This window comes from Phyllostomus discolor, chromosome X (assembly GCF_004126475.2).
Source record: "Phyllostomus discolor isolate MPI-MPIP mPhyDis1 chromosome X, mPhyDis1.pri.v3, whole genome shotgun sequence".
Taxonomy (NCBI): Eukaryota; Metazoa; Chordata; class Mammalia; order Chiroptera; family Phyllostomidae; genus Phyllostomus; species Phyllostomus discolor.
In genome coordinates, this window is record NC_050198.1 from 95,689,559 (window position 1) to 95,712,266 (window position 22,708).

General features: G+C 42.2%; 1 protein-coding gene across 1 annotated transcript in view; it reads right to left on the reverse strand.

Annotated features, from left to right (window-relative positions):
• The window catches only part of KIF4A (kinesin family member 4A), a 108,857-nt gene that overhangs the window by 6,770 nt on the left and 79,379 nt on the right, over nt 1–22,708 (reverse strand). Inside the window, exons 18-27 of the mRNA XM_028522542.2 lie at nt 20,522–20,605; nt 19,886–19,999; nt 13,724–13,879; nt 13,497–13,597; nt 10,861–10,990; nt 9,591–9,761; nt 9,077–9,184; nt 8,005–8,082; nt 7,535–7,633; nt 6,739–6,915 (exon numbers count right to left, since the gene is read on the reverse strand). Coding sequence (XP_028378343.1) covers nt 6,739–6,915; nt 7,535–7,633; nt 8,005–8,082; nt 9,077–9,184; nt 9,591–9,761; nt 10,861–10,990; nt 13,497–13,597; nt 13,724–13,879; nt 19,886–19,999; nt 20,522–20,605 — 1,218 coding nt within the window. The remainder of the gene's footprint in view (nt 1–6,738; nt 6,916–7,534; nt 7,634–8,004; nt 8,083–9,076; nt 9,185–9,590; nt 9,762–10,860; nt 10,991–13,496; nt 13,598–13,723; nt 13,880–19,885; nt 20,000–20,521; nt 20,606–22,708) is intronic.

Genomic DNA, 22,708 nt, shown 5'->3' on the forward strand with positions numbered 1-22,708 from the left:
AAGAAAATATGACAGATGTCACTGAGGTCTCCTTTCTCATCCCTCCTCCTTCCCAGGGGCAAGCAAAGTCTCTGATTAAGCGGTTTTTATTCCCACACGTGTCTTTTACCACATCTGAATTTTTATCAAGAAATACAGGGAATTTTCTGACATGGTGTCAAACTTTATGTGAACACATGTAGCTCCTCTGGCTGCATTTCTTTTCACTCTTTGAACAGGCCACTCTTCATCCCTACTGCTCACAGCACCATGTTTCACACGTACCGACAAGGCTGCAGTAGTAGTTGACATTAATGTGTGCCAGGCACTGTTAGAATTGTTTTCCATGTATTCAACCCGCCTAATCAAAAAGCATGTTTTGTTGTAGACACATTCAGGAGTTCACTGTGTGTATGTGTAATAAAGAGAACATTATGCCCTGGTTGGTGTGGCTCAGTGGATTGAGTGCCAGCCTGTGAACCAAACAGTTGCTGGTTTGATTCCCAGTCAGGGCACATGCCTCGGTTGTGGGCCAGGTCCCCGGTTGGGGGCACACGAGAGGCAACCACACATTGACGTTTCTCTCCCTCTCTTTCTCCCTCCCTTCCCCTCTCTCTAAAAAAGTAAATAAAATCTTTTTAGCCCTGGCTGCTGGCGTAGCTCAGTGGATTGAGCGCGGGCTGTGAACCAGGCATCGCAGGTTTGATTCCCAGTCAGGGCACATGCCTAGGTTGCAGGCCATGGCCCCCAGCAACTGCACATTGATGTTCTCTCTCTTCTCTCTTCTCTCTCTCTCCCTCTCTCTCTCTCTCCCCCTCTCCTTCCCTTCCCTCTCTAAAAATAAATAAAATCTTAAAAAATAAAATCTTTTTAAAAAAGAGGACATTAAACCAAAAAGAGACAGGTGACCAGCCTTATGGAAAGCGATGTTATAAGAGAAACAATGGAAGAAAGTGGGATAGTTTGGCTTGGAACGAACAGGTGGCAGAGCTCACAGCATGATGGGTGGTGAGTCAGAGGAGACGTCAAGAGACCGTTTAAAGTCTGGCACGGTGTTTGAAGCACCTAATAGCCCCGCTCTAATTATCTCCAACTATTCATCCTGGCATGACAATGGTTTCCATAAAACTTCTGGCCACAGGACGCACTTCTGTCATCTGAAGTGACATGGGGTCAGTTGAACTCCACTTTCCCAGCATAGTTGTTCAAACCCTGAACATCGTTTTCACTCCCCAGTGCCCCTCTGTCCAAATCCTCTCAAAGCTAAATATACCCAGAGCACCGTCAGTGATTCACCACGTGGCATGGCTTCCAAGAATCCTCACCAGCTGGACTATAGACCACTTTGCCCAAGTTCATCTTTCACTGAGACATCTAGAAATAAGCATCACTTTCTAGATGTGCTGGGACCATTGTGAAGTGGGTTGACACAGCCACCTCCCTGGTTACAGACCCGACAGTTTTGTGAATGAAGACTAAAATCACAGTAGCTTCCCCCCCTTCATGTCTTTGTGGATTCATCCTGGGCTTACAGTTAAATTCAAGCCCTTTGTCTCTCTCTGACGACAACCATCCTCATTATTCTGTAGTTGTGAAGGTCAAAAAACCCATAAATAATGTCTTTTTGATTATGAGAATAATATATATCACTTTATAAAATTTCAAAATCAAAACCGTGATTTTGCCCTGGCTGGTGTGGCTCAGTGGATCCAGTGCCATCCTGCAAACTGGAAGTCTGCCAGTTCGATTCCCGGTCAGGGCACATGCCTGGGTTGTGGGCTGGGTCCCCAGTTGGGGGCATGCGAGAGGCAACCAGCTGAGGTATCTCTCACATGTTGATGTTTCTCTCCCTCCCTTCCCCTCTCTCTAAAATTAAAGAAATAAAATCTTAAAAAAAAACAAACAAAAAACCTGTGATTTTTAATATTTCATAGCTGTAATATAGTATTGCATTATGTGAAAATCTCAATTTGTAAAACCCGTCCCCTACATTAGCTATTCAGATTGCTTTGAAATAAATTGCTTGCTATTATAAATGATGTTACAGCGAACATCCTGGTACATAAATATGACCCAGATCTCACCGGGATTGACAAGGCCCTCCATGATCAGGGCCCTGGCTCCCCTCTGATCCGACCTGGGACTACTGTCTCCCACTTCTCAACACACTGTGGCCCCACACAGTGGTCTTTTCCGCTGCTCCTTCATAAAGCAGACTCACCCTGCCCCGAGGTCTCTGCATTTGCAGTTTCCTTGTCCTAATGTTCCTGCTCTGATTCTTTCCTGACTTGCCCCTTCGCTCTGTTCAGATCTCAGCTTAAACATCTCCTCCTGAGAGAGGCACTCTACTGAAGCACTCTTTTCCCACCCCATCTGAGCCTTCACTGTATTTTCTTTGTATCTGTTATCATCTAAAATGATTTTACAGGTTTTTCTGGTAACTGTGTGTCTCTCCCCACAAGAATGTCTCTCTTCAGTATTGTGAGGCCCAGGAGCTTCCCTGTCTTGTGTTCTGTATCCTCAGCACCTAGGAAGAGTGCCTGGTAATAGTTAGATGCTCAAAAAAGACTTGTTGAGTAAATCAATCTTTTTACACACCACTATTTCCTTAGAATAAACTCTTATGTGTGTAACTACTGGGCCAAAAGATAGGAACTTTTAAAGCATTTTAAAAAATGTTTTGTTTATATTTTAGAGGGAGGGGGAGGGAGAGAAAAAGAGGGAGAGAAACATCAATGTGTGGTTGCCTCTCGTGCATCCCCTACTGGGGATCTGGCCTACAACCCAGGCATGTGCCCTGACTGGGAATCGAACTGGCGACCCTTTGCTTCGCAGTCCAGCGCTCAATCCACCGAGCGACACCAGTAAGGAAGACAGGAACTTTTAAAGGCTTGACACATATTTTTGAGTTGTCTTACAGAAAGGTTTACCACGTTTACATCCATAATAGCAATAGACAGGAATGCCCATCTTAGTCATACCACACCTGACATTAAAATAAAAAAACTAACAAATCTTTGCTTCTTTGAATAAGACAGGACAAAAGACAGAGTTCTACGACACATCCTAGAGATACCCCACCAGGATGACACTGATCCATTGGTTGCTATAGGCTGGGTATGGCCCTCTGACCGTGTACAAATTCGTCTGTATGCCTCAAAGACACTCTCTTACCCTGCCCGTGCATCTCTGTTTCATGCGAAGGGATAATAGGAGAGTGGTGTCTGAAAGGCTGTCATAAGGAAGAACAATGAGACTTTTACGTAGCCAAGAGCCACTGGGATGGTTTACAGGACAGCCTACCAACAAGAACAACTTCCAGACAGTTATGGCTGCACCGTGAGATCCCCGACTACCAGAACTTTTCAAGGAAGCAGAGGCTAGAAACACACCTGGGGATGTTATTATAGAACGGCCATGATATACAGGACACGTGTATGCACATGAACGTCATATGCGCTAGCTACAACTTCATCTCGTTTTTACTCCTGACAGGAGAAGATCAGAATGTAAGACAGGGAGCATGCCCTGTCTTACCATAGACAGAACCCCAAATACAAAGGTGTGTGGTGTGTGTGCACACACGTGTGCATCACAATAGTTGGCAACCCACCCAGCATGTCCCAACACCAGGTAAGAACCACTCTAACAGAGAACTTCTTCGGGTAGAGTGGGAAGTAGAGCTGAAAGGAACCCCTGGGGTTCCTTTAAGCCAGTGCTTTTCAACCCTGATTGCACACCCGCAATCTCTGGGGAGCTTTTCAGAAGGGCCAGGCCCTACCTCAGATCAATTAAATCAGAATATCAGGGGGTGGGGTCCCTAGCTCCTGTGTTTAAAAGCTCTCTTGGGGATTCTAATGTGCAGCCAGGCTTGAGAACTACTGCTTAACAGTCTATAATTCTTCTAGCACTAATTTCAGTGTGTCTTAGAATGAAAAGCTCTGGTGAGAATTTTAACATAAAGACAGCCTGCCTAGGAATTAGGAGACTTGGGCTCTAGTCCTGTATTTAATACTGGCCATGACCTTGGACAAGTCACCTCAGCCAAGTTCACCTCCATTCTTTCATCACAGCAACACCTGCTTGCCCTTTTCTGCCAAAGGGGACAAATGAGAATATTTGTAAAATGCTTACTGTGCTTCAATAACAGTACTGCATGATATGTCATCTGTCACAAGGTGCTTTTGCATGCATTCCTTCTTTTAACTTCTCAGATGCCATACGACCCCATATAGAGGTAGTTTTATTAAAATCCATTTATTAAAAACAACCACCAAAGTCCATTTATAGAACTTCAACTGTTATTCTGGCTCAGTATATCAGTGCTGGAAGGGACATTATACATCTGTTCTGGTCTAACTCCTTCATTACACAGATGAAGAATCTAGGCCAAGGGAGATTAAGTGACTTGCTTACGGTCATCCAACTCACCAGTGACAAACTCAAGACAAGAACCCATGTCTACCTGGCTTCCAAACTATTACTTTTTTATTTTTAAATTGTATTTATTTTCCAAGATTTTATCTATTTTTAGAGAGAAGGGAAGGGAAGAAGAGAGGGAGAAAAACATCAACGTGTGGTTGCTTCTTGCACACCCGCAACCCAGGCATGTGCCCTGACTAGTAATTGAACCTGTGACCCTTTGGTTCATTAGTTCTGTGATCAATCCACTGAGCCACACCAGCTAGGGCTAAATTATTACTTTCTTCAACTTTAGTACACTGCCTATCCCTCAGCATGTTCTTAGTACATATAGGAAAGAAGGCTGAGTGAGGAAGCCAACATTTTCAGCATTAGCTTTGGACAAGCCATCGTCTTGGTGTCTGCTGCAGTCTGCTTTGCACTAACCTAGTGATAATACCGGTGCGCTTCAGGCAGGTTGAAACAATAATAGTCGGGATGACCTTTATGCAAAGCATCAAGGTCTACAGCAACTGCCCATGGGCAGCCGGATCAAAGAGCAGCCAAAACATCCACGACTTCAAGGTTAGCACAGAGGGAGAAGCCAGATTGTAGGCTGGTTCGCTCCCCTTAAAGCCCACCTATAGTCTCTTCTCGAGTAACAAAATCGGGGAAAAGCCTAGAAAGGAATCATGTCTCACTGTTTCAGACACAGGATTTCTCATTGATAGCAAATCTTGTTTACTTGCAATTTTCGTTATGTATTTCCTTTTTAGGCTCAGAGCAATAGTGCTATAACACATATAATAAGCTTTCCTTGAGGCAAGTGTGCTTGGATTTGCTTCTCATTTGGAAACTCCCTCCAGGTTTTTAGGCCCTCGACTCCATGTTTCTGGGTGCACTTTTCAACTCTGCTTCCTGTTACCCCGCTGACCTTTTCATCTGCATTCAGCTCACGCTCTCTACTTCAACCACCGTCGAATCCATAAATGTTCGCTCAGTAAGTGAATGAAAGTCAGGCATGCTCTGTGATAGTCCTCTAAGTGTCCCAACCCTCTGACCCTCTACTACTTCTGCTAACCAATAGCAGTAAGCTATTCATTGGGCCAAAAATAGTCTCCCAGTTGCTCCCAACATGCATTTCTTTCCCTTTCTGTGTTAGAATACAGCAACAATCTCTTTCCTGGCATCTTCCTAAATCCTCTCTACTTGGTTTGGCTCTATAGTCAGTCAGTCACTCTTAAAAACGCCTCAGTGCATTTCTGAGATGAGCATGCTGAGGTTCTGTGGTGGGCTTCTATTTCTTTGCCTTGTTCTCCTGTTAGATTATAAGCTCTCTGAGGCTAAGGAGGAGCTAGCTCTCGGTCCCAACACACTGCGTTCCCGATGCTCTTTCCAAGCGACTCAATGCCCCTAAGATTGTCTATTCCTCATGAGTTGCTTCTTCCTGACATGGCTTCATGAGGCTCAGTTCCCCACGTGGTACACTCTCAGCTAATGAAATTGACTAGCCTTCCTGGACGTCAGCTAGCGTGACCTCGGAACTGCTCTCTTTAGGTAGAATGTGGCCACGGGGCACAGTTGGGGTGGTGGGAACGTGTAGTGGCCGGGAAGTTAATGTTTAAACCTAATACCTCTACGTGGGATAACTGTGTAAGGCTGTCATCATGGAAGGAAATAAAACTGGCCTCAAAGTCAGACCGTTCCTACCTAGCCTGAGGTTGGTGTGTTTGACCTTAATTGTTAGCCTTTCCTGTTGCCCCTGAGCCTAATGGCCAAATCACTGTATTAGGCAAGGAAGGTGAAGTTTGCACTCAGCTTCTGACCTGTAATTTTGACTGATATGATGTAATAGAAATAAACTGGGCTTGGAGTCAGAATATTGGATTTCCAGTCCTGGCCATCACCTGGTTTTATAACCTCGGGCAAAGTCATTTGCCCTCCTGTGGGCCTCAGAGCTGTCTGAACAACAAGTAATAAATACCTTGCTTACTTTTTTGTGACAATGAATAGATACCACATACGAGAATGGTTTATAAAGTATAAGTGCTAGAAAAATGAGGACGCTTATCATGATCATTCTGGGAGCTGCCTGGAGAATGGTCTAGAACAGAATGCTGCCACCTTTCAGACCGGTAAGAACCCACAGACGTGAAGAGAGCTGCCTTGTGCACTCAGGCTGCCCCCGTGACTGGTCCCGGGTCCCACACAGAGCTGGTCCGAGGGGCCCCGCTCTGTGAATCCAATGCTTCTGAATGGGACCGAGGGGCTTGGGTGCAGGGTTTGCGGTGAGTACATTCCCACCAGCAGTGGAGACAAGGACTAGAACCCCTGTCAGAGGTGAGAGCTGCCTCCTACCCCTTGGATGTTCTTCTTGCACATCTTCAAGAATTTTGTCGGTTTCCATTCCTCGTCATCCCCATCGTCAATATCAGTGTCCTCAGGCCCATTCACTGATTGCTCTGAACAATACTGTAGATCCTCGATGTCCATGCTTTGCTCCAGGAACTTTTCTTTCAAACGGGAAGGTCTCGGCTGAGAACAAAGGTTTGGGATGGTCATCGAACGAAGACAACAGGAAGACCAAACAAAACCCCCCAAACTAAACAAAAACAAAAACAAAAACAAAGCAAAACACACTACACCAAAAACACCAAAAGCATGTGGATTGTAACTTCCCAGCAGTGGTTGCCAGCTATATTCTCAGAACAGAGACTTCAGACTCCCTCAAATATAGCCCACTTGACTTTGCCAATCAGAAGAAACTCTGCTTCCACCTTTGGCCTTGCAGAGTCTTTGAAGGGACAGAAACTGCGGCGGGGGGGGGGGGGGAATGCTGAGCAATCTGAGGGAGGAAGGAGAGACTAATGACCTGATAAGTGTCTTTGGACGGACAGCTGAATGCTGCTTTCTTTGGCTCCTCCCCCTCAGCTGTGTTACATAACGTCTGTATGTGGCCAAGAGTCAGTCTCCCGGGGAGGGAGAAGGGTTATTTTTCTCCAGATTGCGCTAGACTTTTATCTGGGGCTCCGAGGAAAAGCGAGATGCTGGAATTTGGAAATTTTACCTGCCAACCTCTTCTAAAAGGCGATTTTAAGCACACTCACTCCAAACCTTGGCTATGTGAAGGCAGCGAGGGCACTAAGCAGTTTACCTGAGGTGGGATATATTCGAAAGAAGAGTCTGGAGAGAGAGGGGTATCCTTAGGAAGATGAGGTTTCTGTTTGCTGGCTACTTGAAGGAGAGTCAGTTTCTATTCAAAAAGAAGAGACAAAGTACATATTGCAGGGCAGCTTCCGAGGGTGTTCGTGGCTTCAACATCGAGATTCCTAAACTAGCTTAATTTTCAAGCATATGAAAGTGAGGCAGGGTAAGAGTAAAGTAGGCTGAAGGACTCCCACTTTACAAGATCGGGAATAGATTCCGAAAAGAGCAAACTGTAAAAAAAAAAAAAAATGTGCATTTATACCATTTTGAAATGCACCTGACAACATCACAAGGAAACTCGATGTCAACTTGCTAAAATACAGCCACGTTATCACACTCGGGGGCTGCTCCCAAGGGTTGGCCTCAGTTGCAACAGGGTCTCCCAGGGCTTGTTCCGTGGGTGGGAGGCTGGATTACCTGCTTTATGATTTCATTCTCTCGGAGAAGCTGCTTATTTTGCGCACACACTTCTCGCATCTTCTCCAGTTCTTCTTCCTATTTCCAGGAGTGCAGAGATCGGTGGGATTATTTTGGGCACTGCATGTGGGTTACCAAACAACTTACAGAGATGAAAACACACTGCTGCCAAGTTGCTGGCAGCAGATGGTTTTTGCACCGCAGGCCTTGGCACCCAGAAAAACGCCCAATTCCTACTCGTTCCTAGGTGTCCTGAACGCCACTTCTGTCCCAACCCTCCCAAGCAGCCCTTGACAGCCATCATGGAAACCAGGGGCTCTGCCCCACACGCTTTCCTAGTCTTTTCCACTCTCCTGCCTTGCATCCCTCATTCACATCAGGATGCTGATTAAGAAACCCTCGCGGACAGCTCTAGTGCTCCCAAGACCCAGATGTGTTTGTTCACCATTGCCCACGTAGGCTAGGCAGTGTATTTGCTACTCTAATAACAAGCCCGATTCAAGTCCCTGGCATTTAAGGTGACCAGATTCATGCATGCAGCTTTAACTAGTTTGGTTACATCTTCGATGGGAGGTACCAAGGAAACCAGAGACAGGTGGGTCAGGAAAAAGATCCGAAGCGGGATTAAACAGTGCCCCGGCATGCTGCTAAAGGGTGTGGCACTCTCAGGCTCAGGTAGAAATTTAGACTCCAGGCATTTCAGCGACATGTCAGGTTTCAGCTTAGAAGAACAGGCTCAGGAAGACACAGCTGAATGCCCCTAGGATTCTACAGGATGATTTAAGTTTCTCAACTGTTGAGAGCTCAGAGTTGAGGCAAAGAACCAGGAGGCCTCAGAGTCTGGGATGGAGTATGTACTGTCATTTCTGGGCCAAAAAGGAGGTTCTTCTATGTGTGGCTACATTCTAAGTTCCCTTCCACTGATCGACTAGGGCCACGAAGCAGTAGGGATTGCCATTACCAACCCTTTTCTATACATAATTACTCTCTGCTGTAAGTACAACAGTCCGACACAGACAATTCTCAGCCAGGCCCGTGGAACCCAGCCCTGGGGACCTTGGCCTCACTGTACCTGACACTTCAGTGTGCTCTGCAGCTGTTGTTCCTTTTCACCGACGGACACCTCCAGCTGCTTCTCTGCCATCTGGCTTTGCTGCAGCTGGCTGAGAAGGTACAGCACCTACAGAGAGATACAACCCAAGGGAACCACAGGAGTCAGAGAAAACAGGAAATGCGGCCCAGTCCAGGCAGTGCGCTCCATGAGTCCTTTGCGATGGAGCAGTGTGAACTGTTCTCTTTTGCTCTCAGGGCCTGAAGCAGACAGGAGCAAGCATGACCGCAGCAGTCGCCACGCACGTTAACCTCAATGCCAAGATGGAGGCTAACAGCGCTTGTCACTGGCCTGTGTAACATGAGACAAATCATTTCTTTTTGTTTCAGGTTTCCCCTTTGCCAAATTGGGAAAAGACTGCGTGGTCTTTTGAAGGAAATGTCACACCCTGCTCCCCTGCTATTATTTTTTTAAACTAACAGCAGGAAGCAATGGTGGTCTCTTCCTCAGTAGAGCTCTTGGCTCGCCAGCTTACCTTCTCTTGGTGCTGCTGCTCCACTCTGAACAGCTCTGCCTGCAACTCTGTCTCGATTTCGGCAAAGTGATTTCGCTCCTCAAACAGCATCTTCTGCATGTCGGCACAGCTGGCGTTGCTCTGTTTGAGAATGCTTTCGAGCTTGCTGACCTGTATTTTGGAGGAGACCAGCTGGAAGAGATAAAAGAAGACCACTGTGTTTGGAGAATGACCTTGCCCCATCCCTCAGGCAGGCAAACGTCCGTTTTCTTCAAACGGACCAAGACCAGTTCCTCCATGTCCAAGTCCATTCTTGTGCTTGCGCATCACATGGAGTCTACCATTGAATAGTAACACTACCACCCAGGCCAAAAGCTGGTATTTCTGCTGAGATAAGTTGGAGCTAGAAGTCATCACAAAGATCGTTCAATCTCTTGCTCTACCTCATGGCAAGAATAAACCCAACGTGAACAGTAGGTGACAGCTCCCAATTCCGACATTTAAGCAGTTCTTCCTTAATTTTAAAGAGACATTCATAAGACACACCCTTATGGCCAATTATGTCCCATGTCAGGATGTCTGCGTTCACATGTTGAAACTCGTAGACACGTTAGCTGAGACTGCAGATCCAGCTCTTCAGGCTAGATTGATATCCTATGCTGGCCTACTTAGATATTCTCTACTAGCCCGGATGGTGAACGTCACAAACCCTGGTGTTCACGAGACTAATCAGGATTTCTTTGGTAGGGCAAATCTGCTAACCCGACACAAAATGCAGCAAGGGGAGCATCGCGCAAACTCGCAGAGTTGGAGGAGGCTGTGTGCTCGTCTGCAGGGGAAACTGCCTCAATCAGCAGCGGTGATCAACTTTAATTCCTCTTGTGACAATGTGAGATGATAGATTATTTGAAGGTCAGTGAAGATGGATTTTCCTTCAGAGGAATGGCTGTATGTCCAAGATGACTTTCTCGTTGCTAGACTGCATCTGAAACTTTTTGAATAGACACCTCGCAGGTGTCTTAGAAAGTAGCGCAATGTGATTGATAGCCGATGTTTAAGTAGTGGCCTAAGGATGGCATCCTGATCTTTTCCTAAGAATAACTGCAAATGTTTATTAGCGAGCCCGTGCTCACACCAGCTCTTACCTATAAAATCATGTCTCTGAGGTGAGTGTCATCGTGGTTTCTACCGTGAAAAGTGACAACAGCACAGTGACAGTATTCCAGGCTAGCACTGAGTTGCAACCTACCAAGCCAGACCCCTCATCCCTGGTAGGAAGAGTGATGTTTACCTCTCCAATTAAATATTTCAGGGCACACTTGGCTTCCAGGATAGTAGCAATATTCTCCCAGCGGTGCTTTGGCCTGTCTTCACTTTCTGCGTCCAGCAGCTTCTGCTGGAGGTCGGCAATCTGAGCGTTCCTTCAGGGAAAGAAACAGTGAGCCTTATTGTTACTGGCTTCAACACCAAGGACAGGGGAAGACTTCTGAGGAGAAACTGCAAAGAGTTTTATGGAAGGAAGTAGCAGTTAAATATCATTTAAACAATGATTACATCATCTGGTTAGTACGTGTGCTCAGCAGCTGTGGGGATGTGCATTCTCTCAAAGCCTGGTGCAAAGTTGACTCCAAAGAGCATTCAAATGGCTTCACTAAATTACATACTGGTTGAAATAAATGGGTCATATAGTGGGACCTGGCCAGATTTGTTTTAGTAAGGGTTTTTAGTGGTGCACTGACTAATGTGACTTCATCTGGAGGTCACATGAGCTCAGATAGTGATACGGTGCTGGCTTACCTATGCAGGGACAAGATTCAGGTTGGAGAGTGGAAGGAAAAAAAATTCTCAATATAACAAATAGGTGGGTGCTCTTCGCTGGAATTGAAGACCAAATTGATACCTATGGCTAGTGTTGTGAGAGGTTACCTTGAAGTGCCTGCCACAAGACTGACAAGTTTCTTTCTTTTTAAAAAAATGTGTCTTTCCATTTATTTGAATCTTCTTTTTTAAAAGACTTTATTTATTTATTTTTAGAGAGAGAAGGGAAGGGAGGGAGACAGAGAGGGAGAGAAATATCAATCAGTTGCCTGTTGCATATGGCCCCAGTTGGGGACCTGGCCTACAAGCCAGGCATGTGCCCAAACTGGGAATCGAATTGGTGACCTTTCAGCTTGCAGGTTGGTACTCAATCTACTGAGCCACACCAGCCAGGGCTAAAAATAGTTTTGATCACTCAGAGTCCCTGAAAGGGTCTCAGAGACCCCCAGGGGTTTGGGGATCACACTTTGAGAACCCTGGTCTAATACGGAGTCTTCTTCAACAAGCTTACAATCTTTCTAGATTGACAAGACTAATAAACGTAAAACAGTTACTCAATGTCAAGATAACACATATCGCCTGTATTGCGTCACTGAGTACTGTAAGTTCTGCAGGAGTTTAGAGAAGAGGGAGATTAGTGAGGGATGAAGGGTCAGGGAAGACTTCCTGGAAGAGGTGGGCCAGAACAGTTCAGAATTGTTTCCTACACTTATGCCCTTTCCTGTCATTTCTGACAATTCACGTCCCTCACTGATTTCAAATTTTAGTTTTATGGCTCATCAACTTTTGGAAAATTCTCTTGATTAAACTCACCTCTGTCTGATTGCCCTCTATTTGGCACCTGTCCTACATTTAGGTAATCATTTACTCATGCACAGTTTTATGCAGGTATATCTTTAACAACCAGCAATTAAAAAAAAAAAAAACAAAACCAAAACCCTAGACCTGATTTATAGATTTTGCTGGTTTCTGTGGTGTAAATTCTCTCATCATGGCTAATTGTAAGCTATCAGTGGTTTACTATTTCCACTGGACAGCAAGGATGACGTCACCTATTTTTTCTATATGTCCCAACTGCACCTGGTGCAGCACAGAGTAGGAACTTAAATGCTGACTTTACAGATGTGTCCAAAGATAAAAAGCTAGTGTGTGTTGCTAAAAACAAAGGAAAGATCTCCAGGCTCTTCTGGGCAATGCAATTCAATGATCCTAAGAAACTATACAATATCTAAGTTCTCATTCTTCTCGAGTTCATAGATACTTAAAAGACAGCAGTGATTAGACAGGTTGTGTAGCATAATTTCTGGTCTTAGAGCCAGGCAGGGAGGAAGAGAAGAACATTCCATGAGCACTTCTAATATGCCAAGTACTGTGTTATGTGCTTTACCTATATGTTCTATTCTATCTCCTTTGCTGTTGATCTCTAAAGGTCTCCTACTTCTGTGTTGTTGCTCTTCTGCTATCATTTTTGGGGGCTCCCTAAAGTTTTGTGTTGAGTCAGTTCTGCATCAAAATTTGTGGTGCAGCATAAAGAGCATGGGCTTTGCAGTTAGACCAGGTTCCAAATCCTAGCACTGTATCACCTTTAGCAAGTATCTTCAGGTCTGTGAACTTCAGATCTCTAAAGTGAGAAGAATAATACATGTCTCATAAAGTATACATCATAGGGAGGGACTGAATGAGAAAATGCATCTAACATGTCTAGTGGTGTGTCTACTTCAAAAAAAGACATTTGCTACCTTCTCTTGTTTCTCCACCATCACAAAGCTTCTGAATCACTGGACTGATAGGCTCTATTTTGATTCCAGGCATAATTTTTTTCTTTGGAAAATCCTCACCCCATGATATATTTATTGATTTTAGAGAGAGACAATGACATATTTGTTGACTTTAGAGAGAGAGAGAGAGAGAGAGAGAGAGAGAGAGAGAGAGAGAGAGAGGGAAACACTGATGTGAGAAAGAAACATCGATTACTTGCCTCCTGTATGTGCCCTGACCAGGGATCGAACCTGCAACTATTTGGTGAAGAGGATGACGCTCCAACCAGCTGAGCCCCACGGCCAGGGCCAAGCATACCTTTTTATAAAGCCTTTAGGGCAGTCCCATTACCTGAGTTCCATTTCAGTCTCTAGGCTTTCAATCTGCTTTGTAATGGAATCCTCTGAGTCAGAAACTTGACCAGGCAGTTGAGCAAGTGAGAATGTGCGCCTCTGTAAAGAAGAATTGTGGGAATGGGGTTGAAGTACTAAAAAGGGACATAACCCTCCGAAGTAGTCAGGGTGTGTGGGGAGTGCAGGGTCTGATCATTGGTTAAATATTTCTATAAGGACACTTACCCGGAGTTTAGGAGGTAGATTCTCCCCAGATTCCTGTTTTTCTTTGAGTTCAGCCAGATCCTTAGCCAGGATCTTTCTGTCTTCAAGAAGGTCATTCAGATGGCGTTTGGCTTCCTCAGTACTGACCATAACCTCGATTTCATTTCCAAGCCAGCTCTAGAAGAGAAATCAATGACGCTGGGTTAGGGATGAGGAATCTCTGGCCCATGGGCTAGGTTCAGATCCAGACTTCATTTCCCTCAGAGCAGAGCACACATGACTAGAAGTGAGATTTCCATTTGTGCCTACACTCATCAAAAATCCCAATAGCTCTCTGAGAGCTTTTAACAGCAAGATCCCGGAAGGTCACAAGAAAGAGACTTTCTGCAGGAAAATCTTTCTTCAGATATCCTACATTTCTCTGTAGCCTGTCTTTATCACCTCCATTTTCTCCTTAAGGTTTGTCCTTATCTAGTCATGATATAGAATTCAAGTATATTTTAATTGTCTACTTAATAAATAGATATCCATTCTTATATTTTAATCCTCACCTGAGGACATTTTTTCCCCATTGCTCTTAGAGAGAGAGGAAGGGAGAAGAGAAAGGATGACAGTAAGAGAGAGAAACATCGATTAACTGCCTCCTATACATGCCTGGATTGGGGACCAGACCTGCAACCTAGGTATGTGCCATGACCGAGAATCGAACCCACAACCTTTTGGTTATGGAATGAAGCTTCCATACCATCTGAGCCACACTGGCCAGGGCAATACCAATTCTTAATCTTTAAACTAGATGGATGAAACATTTTTAAGCAAATAATTAACTAAATTCAGTTTTTAAAAAAGTAATCATCCCTGAGAACACTTTCACATCAGAAGATATATCATGATAAGAGTAATCAAAAAAGAAAGTGGGAGTGAATATGGTAATATCAAGTAATGTAGAATTCACACCAAAGAATATTACCAAGGATTAAAAAAGGTAATTTCATAATGGCAAAGGAGTCAATTATTCAAGAGAACTGAATCCTTGTTTATGCCCCGAATGAAGCACCAAAATATGTGAAACAAAATCATACATAAGCCAACAAAGGAGATAATATGGAATCATAAAAATACTCAATTGATCCAAAAGAAGCCAGAAAACAAGGAAAAAGGGAATGTAGAACAGATGGGGAAAATAAAAAAACAAATAGCAAGATGATAGGCCCAAACCTACTGATTGTAACATTGGATTAACCAAGCTAGACCCAACTACATGCTGCCTACACGAAACATACTGTTAGAGCAAGGACCTACATCCCAGATTGCTCTACCCAGCAAAGCTATCGTGTAGAATGGGAGGGCAGATAAAGCGCTTCCCAGGTAAAGTCAAGTTAAAGGAGTTCATCATCACCAAGCCCTTACTATATGAAATGTTAAAGGGACTTATCTAAGAAAAAGAAGATCAAAAACATGAACAGTAAAATGACAACAAACTCACAGCTATTAACAACTGAACCTAAAACAAAAACAAAATAAAAAACAAACTAAGCAAACAACCAGAACAGGAACAGAATCACAGAAATGGACATCACATGGATGGTTATCATTGGGAACCTGGAGAATGGAGAATGGGGGAAAAGGTATACAGAATAAGAAGCATAGTTGGTGGGCACAAAATAGAACAGGGCGGGTTTTGAATAGTATAGGACAGGGGGGTGTCAAACTCATTTTCACCGGTGGCCACATCAGCCTTGCAATTGCCTTCAATGGGCCAAATGAACTGTATAAATGTAACTACTGTTTACTTAGGACTGTATAAATGTAACTACTCTTTAACTGTTAAGTGAGAGCTCGGCACTGCTGGTGGGTAGAAACAAGGTGCCGGGCCGGATAAAACAAGGTGGAGGGCCGGGTTCGGCCCACAGGTCTTGTGTTTGCCACCTGTGGTATAGGAAATGGAGAAGCCAAAGTATTTATATGTATGACCCATGGACATGAACTAAGGGGGGGTAATCCTGGTAGGAGGGGGGAATAAAGGAGGGAAAATGGGACAACTGTAATAGCATAATCAAGAAAATATACTTAAAAATACATGAAGCAAACCAGACAGAACTACAAGGAGAAAAAGACAAATTCATAATTCTAGATGGAGATTTGAATACCCACCTCTAACTGATAGAATAAGTAGATGAAAGGATGTAGTAGAAATGAACAGCATAGTCGATCACATAGACATGGCTGACGTTTATAGAATACTATCCGACGACAGCACAGTACACATTCCTCTCAAGTACATACAACATTTGCCAAGATTGGCCATATTCTAGGCCACAATAAGTCTCAATAAATTTGAAAGGATTCAAACCATACAAAGTATGTTCTCTAACCACAACGGAATTAGATTAGAAACCATAACAGGAAGATATTTGGAAAAATCCCCTAATATTTGGAAACTAAATAACATACTTCTAAATAACCCATGGGACAAAGAAGAAATCAACAGGGCAAGTGGAATGTACTTTCAATTGAGTGAACAGGAAAGCGCAACTATCGAAAATTGTGGGATGTCATCAAAAGACTACTAAAGAGGAAATTTATAGCACTAAGTGCCTATATTAGAAAAGAAGAAAGCACTCAAGTCAATGCCCTCATGTTGCCCTATGGAAGAGGTTTTGGGTGAAAAAGGTGAAGGGATTAAGAAGTACTGTACCAATTGGTAGTTACGGAATAGTCACAGGGATGCCAAGCACAGTGCAGGGAACATAGTCAATATTGCAATAACTACATGTGGTGCCAGGGGGGTACTAGACTTATTGGGGGATCACTTCGAGAGTCATATAAGTGTCTAACCACTATGCTGCGTACCTGAAACTAATGTAATATTGAATGTCAAGTGTAAATGAAAAAGATAAAAATTAAAATTGAAAAAAGAAATGAAAAAAAGTAGGAGCCAATGAAATCCAAAGCAGAAATAAAGAAATAATAAAGATTCAGATCAGAAATCAATGAACTGAAGTTTTTTGGGGTAATTTTTATTGTGGTAAAATATATGTAACATAAAATTTAGCACCTTAAACATTTGTAAGAATGAGCTGGTTCTCTGACAAACTTCTAGCCAAACTGATTAGGAAAAAAGAGAAAAGATACAAAATATCAATAACATGAATGAGAGAGATGACATAAATATAGCTTTTACAGTCGTTAAAAGGATAAGGGAATATTATAAATAACTTCATGCCAATAAATTTTTATAAAGATTTTATTTATTTATTTTTAGAGAGAGGGGAAGGGAGGAGAAAGAGAGGGAGAGAAACATAAATGTTTGGTGGCCTCTCACATGCCTCATACTTGGGACCTGGTTCGTAACCCAGGCATGTTCTGAGCCCTGGGTTGTGTAGCTCAGTGGATTGAGTGCTGGCCTGCAAACCAAAGAGTCGCTGGTTCGATTCCCAGTCAGAGCTCATGCCTGGGTTGCAGGCCAGGTCCCCAGTAGGGGGTGTGCGAGAGGCAACCACACATTGATGCTTCTCTCCCTTTGTTTATCCCTCTCCCTAAAAATAAATAAATTAAAATCTTCTAAAAATACAAAACAAAAAGGCATACAGAATGAATAGAAATAAATAAAACTGTCCCTATTGGCAGTTGCCATGATTGCCTATGTGGAAAATCCTAAGGACCACAAAAAAGCTATAAGAACCAGCAAGTACATCCAAACAACTGGAAATTGAAATAAAAAAATCATACCTAATCTCATAAGAATATATCATATTATTTGACAAATGTGTAACACCCGTACCCTGAAAATGCAAACGCTGCTGAGAAAAATAGAAGACTTAGCTAAATGAAGAGGTGTAGTGTTTTCATGGAACAAGACTCAATGTTGTTAAAATGTAAGTTCTCCTCAAATATATCTGTAAATTCTAAGCAGTCCTACTCAAACGCTCAACAGACTTTTTGTACAAATTGATAAGCTGTTTCTAAACTTTGTATGGAAATGAAAAGGACCTAGTCACCCCAAAGCAATTTTGAAAAAGAATAACAAGTTTAGAAAAATAATACTGCCTGATTTCAGGACTTATTACAAAGCCGGCGTAATCAAGGATAGACATGTTAAATCAGTGGAATAGAATCTAGAAATTCACTTATGAACAATTGACTTTGACAAAGGTGTCAAGTCAAAATGAATCATAGACCTAAAGATAAAGCTTAACATTATGTAACTTCTAGAAGAAAGCTTAGGAGAAAACCTTGTGACCTTCAAGATTCCTTTTTTTTAATTACTTTATTGTTGTTCATTTACAGTTGTCTGCATTTCCCCCCCACAAGATTTTTAAAATAGACCATGAAAGCCTTTCAAGTATGAAAGAAAAATCCCAATAAATCGGATGGCATCAAAATTCAAGCTTTGTTCTTCAAAAGATACTGTTAGAAATCTAAAAGGCACCCTGACCAGTGTGGCTTGGTTGGGCGTTGTCCCACAAAGCCAAAGTTCACTGGTTTGATTCCCAGTCAGGGCACATGCCTGGGTTGTGGGTTTAGTCCCGTGTTGGGGCATGTAAGAGAGGCAACCGATCGATGTTTCTCTCTCACATTGAGTTTTCTCTCTCTCTTTCTCCATCCCTTTCCCTCTCTCTAAAAATAAATACAATCTTAAATATAAATAAATAAAAATCTTTTAAAAAAACCCCTTTGCTGAATATATGTAGAGCATATAAAGAATTGTAACTCAACAATAAGAAAAAAATACAACCCGATTAAAAACAGGAAAAAGATTTGAACAGATAGTTCATAAAATATATACCAAGTAAGTACATGAAGTGGTGCTCAACGTCGCTAGTCATTAGGGAAATGAAAACTAAATCACAACGGAGTACTACTCCCTATCTACTAGAATAGGTAAAATTGAAAGGACTGACCATATTCAAACTACATATCATTGGGAAAATACAGCAAGGGGAACCCTCATCCATTGTTAGTGGGAATGTAAAGTGGTGCAATCACTTTGGAAAACAATTTGGCAGTTGCTTAGAAGTAAAAATACGCATCCTCCTCAACCATGTGAGGCCACAGGGAGAAGACCGCCATCTATAAAGCAGGAAGTGGCCCTTCACCAGGAACTAAATCTGCCAGCATCTTGACCTAGGACTTTTCAGCCCCCAGAACTGTGAGAAATAAATTTCTGTTGTTCATACACAACAAACAAAGTTAAAATATATACTTATTAGATGAGCCAGCCATTCCACTCCTAGGTTTTCTATCCCCCAAAATGAAAACATGTACGCACACAATGACTTGTCCGTGAATGTTCAGTACAATATTTGTAGTAGTCAAAAACTAGAAACAAAAGTCTGTCGATAGGTGAGTGAATTAAAAAAAACCCTGTGGTATCTCTATAGAATGGGATGCCACTTGGCAATAAAAAAAGGAAAGAAGTATTCATAAATACCACCACATGGATCAATGTCAAACTAATTATGTGGAGTGGAAGCCAGAAAAAATTACTCTATGATTAAAACTCACAAAATTCTAGAAAATTAATTCTAGAAAACTCTAAAAATGAAGAATCTAGAAATTCTAGAAAATTCTAGAAATGAAGAATGTAGAAATTCTAGAAAATTCTAGAAATGAAGAATCTAGAAATTCTAAAAATTCTAAAAATGAAGCTAGAAATTCTAGAAAATTCTAAAAATGAAGAATCTAGAAATTCTAAAAATTCTAAAAATGAAGAATCTAGAAAATTCTAAAAATGAATACATACTGACAGAAAGCAGATGAATGGTTACATTGAGGTGAGGGGTAGAAGAGGGGGCTCGGGGAGAGGGAGGGATTATAAAGGGTACAGAGTTTTGGTTGTGATGGACACTGATGTCATCTTGGTTATGGTGATTTCATGGGGGCATATCTGTGTCAAAACTTATTAAATTGTACATTTTAAATATGCACACTTTACTGTGGGTCAGTTATACCTCAATAACACTGCCAAGAAATTTATTGAACCTCAAGAGGGGCAGGGACAGAAAGGGTTGTCTACTCTTGGTCTTTGACAACCACTCATGTATTCCCTTCTTTAGGAAATAAGGCTTTCAGGTCGGCCTTCAGATTTCGAGGCTTCCTTCTAAATGAAAAGAAAGCGATTTCCCCTGTTCTCCTGTCCCCAATACACGAAAGACAAATGGCCGTGCGAACTGTCCACACCTTCACTCGCGTGGCGGTGCCTTCCATCCCACGGTTCTGAGTCTCCTTCCGCTTATCTGCAACTTCCCGTTGTTTCTGGAGAGCATCCTTGAGCCTCTTGTTGGCAGCTGCTGCCTAAATAAAAACAGCTCACAGGAATGTTAAATTGCAGGACAAAAAGAACATTCTCATTTCCAGCATATTAGTAAAGAAAAAGAAAACAAGTCTATGGCTTGAGTTTGCGTGGGAACCAAGTTTCTAAGTCTCCATGTCAAATGTGCACCTTTCCTAGGCTCCAAAGCCTGTATTGGTCAAAAGTTCCCGCTTGAGAGCCCGGGGGAGGAGGGGGTAGGCCACCCATATTTCAAGGATGCACTGCACACTTGAAAGCACACATCTGGAAATGTCACATACCAATATTATTCTGTGATGTTTTGGAAAGAAGCAAGTCCGATTAGAAAAAAATCCTTACGTGAATAGCACCACTTTCACCAGGTTATCTGCTCACATTTCCTGACATATAAACAGGGGTCAAGACTTAGGAACTGCTGGGCAAGGTTGGCATCCCTGGTTTCTCAGGACACTGGCTCATTTAAGGGATACTGCTTTGCCAGCATCTAAGCAATCCACCTGACTCAGCAGACTGGATTTTCTTACCTCCTCTGTTTTACGTCTAAGCACATTAGACTGTTTCTCGAAGTTTCTTTCAAGTTTCAGCAGCTCGTATTGCCTCTTTCGGTCCTGAGGAAAAAATAAGCCAGACTTTGAATTGCTATTCAGTTCACTGAAACAAAACCTTATAATGTAACAACAGTTTTTCAATGGTATAGTCAATATGGAAAAGAAGAGATTTCTCAAAAAAAAATTAAAAATAGAACTACTATAAAATCTAGCAATCCCACTATTGGGTGTATATATCCAAAGGAAATGAAATCACTATCTTTAAGAGATATCTGCATTCTCATATTTATTGCAGCATTGTACACAATAACCAAGATATGAACAGATGAATGGATAATGAAAATTTTATATATACACACAATGGAATATTATTTAGCCACAAACAAGAAGGAAACCCTGCCATTTGCGACAACATGGATGACAGACAAATACTGTATGTCTTATATGTGGAATCTAAAAGTTAAACTCATAGAACCAGAGAGCAGAACATTCGTTACCAGAAACTGGGATGGGGAAAAGGTTAGTCAAAGGGTACAAACTTTCAGTTACAAGATAGCTAAGTTCTGGGGATCTAGGTATAGCAGAGTGACTATAGTTAATAATACTGTATTGCGTACCTAACATTTGCTGCAAGAGTACATCTCAAGTATTCTCAACACACTAAAAAAGAGGTGATAGATGTGATATCTCAAATTTCCTCTTCTTTCATGAATCTTAGGACTATTCTGGGTCACTTGCATTTGCATATGAATTTCAGAATCAACATGTGAACTTCTGCAAGTAAGCCAGGTGCAATTTTGATTGGGTTTGAAGCTGTACATCAGTCTGGGAAGTATTCCATCTTAAGAATATGAAGCTTTCCCATCCGTGAACATGAGTTATCTTTCTGTTTATTTAGATCTTTAATTAATGTAATGATGTTTTGTAGTTTTTAGTGTCTAAGACTTACAAATATTTTGTTCAGTTGATTCCCAAGTATTTTATTCTTACTGATGCTATTCTAAATGGACTTGTTTTCTTAATTTCATTTTTAAACTGTTAGTTGATGATGTATAGAAAACAACTGATTTTCATATGGTGAACTTAAATCCTGCAACTTTGCTGAATGTGCATATTCTAAAAGATCATGTCATCTGCTAACAGAGATAGTTTTGTTTCTTTCTTTCCAATCTGGATGCTTTTTATATATTTTTCTTTGTCTAGGTGCCCTGGCTAGAACCTCCGGGGCAATATTGAACAGAATGGCAAGAGCAGATATCCTTCTCTTGTTCCTGACCTTAGGGTGAAAGTTGTTCTTTCACCAGTGAGGATGATGCCAGTTGCAGGGTTTTCATTAATGCCTTTCTATAAGGTTGAGGAAGTTTCTTTCTCCTCCTTGTTTCTTGAGTGTTTTTGTTTTTTAAATCATGAAAGAATGTTGGATTTTGTGAAATGCTTTTTCTGTGTCTATTGAGATGGTCGTGTGGTTCTTGTCCTTTATTCTACTGATATGGTGTATTACCTTAGTTGATTTCAGATGTTAAAGAAGGCTAGCATTTCTTTTAAAACCTTACTTGGTTGTGGTGTGTCATTCTTTTTATATGTTGCTGGATTCGGTTTGTTCGTTTTATGTTGAAGAGTTTCACATCTATATTCATGCGATGTTGGTCTGTGGTTTTCTCTTCCTGGGATGCCTTTGCATGGTTTTGTTATCAGGGAAACACTGGCCTCATATAATGAGTCGGAAAGTGTTCTCCCTGATTTTTGGAATAATTTCTGAAAATCTGGTATCATTTCTTTTCTTACATTTTTCTAAGTAATGATCTACATTCACCTTAGATATTTTTATTATATGGGTAATTTCCTGTTGTTGTTTTTTTACTATTGTTTCTTTTTTCTCTTTATTTTTATTGCTGACACTATTACAGATGTCCCCATTTTCCCTCCCTTTGTTCACCTCCACCCAGCCCCTGCTGTCCCCCTTTCCCACTGGCCATCCGCACACTGTTGTCTGTGTCTGTGGGTCATGCATGTATGTTCTTTGGCTGATCCCTTCCCCTTATTTCATCCAGCCCCCCTCCCCTCTGATAGCTAGCTGTCTGTCCATTCCATGTGTCCATGCCTCTATTTCTATTTTGTTTGCTTGTTTATTTTGTTCATTAGGTTCCACATATAAGTGAGATC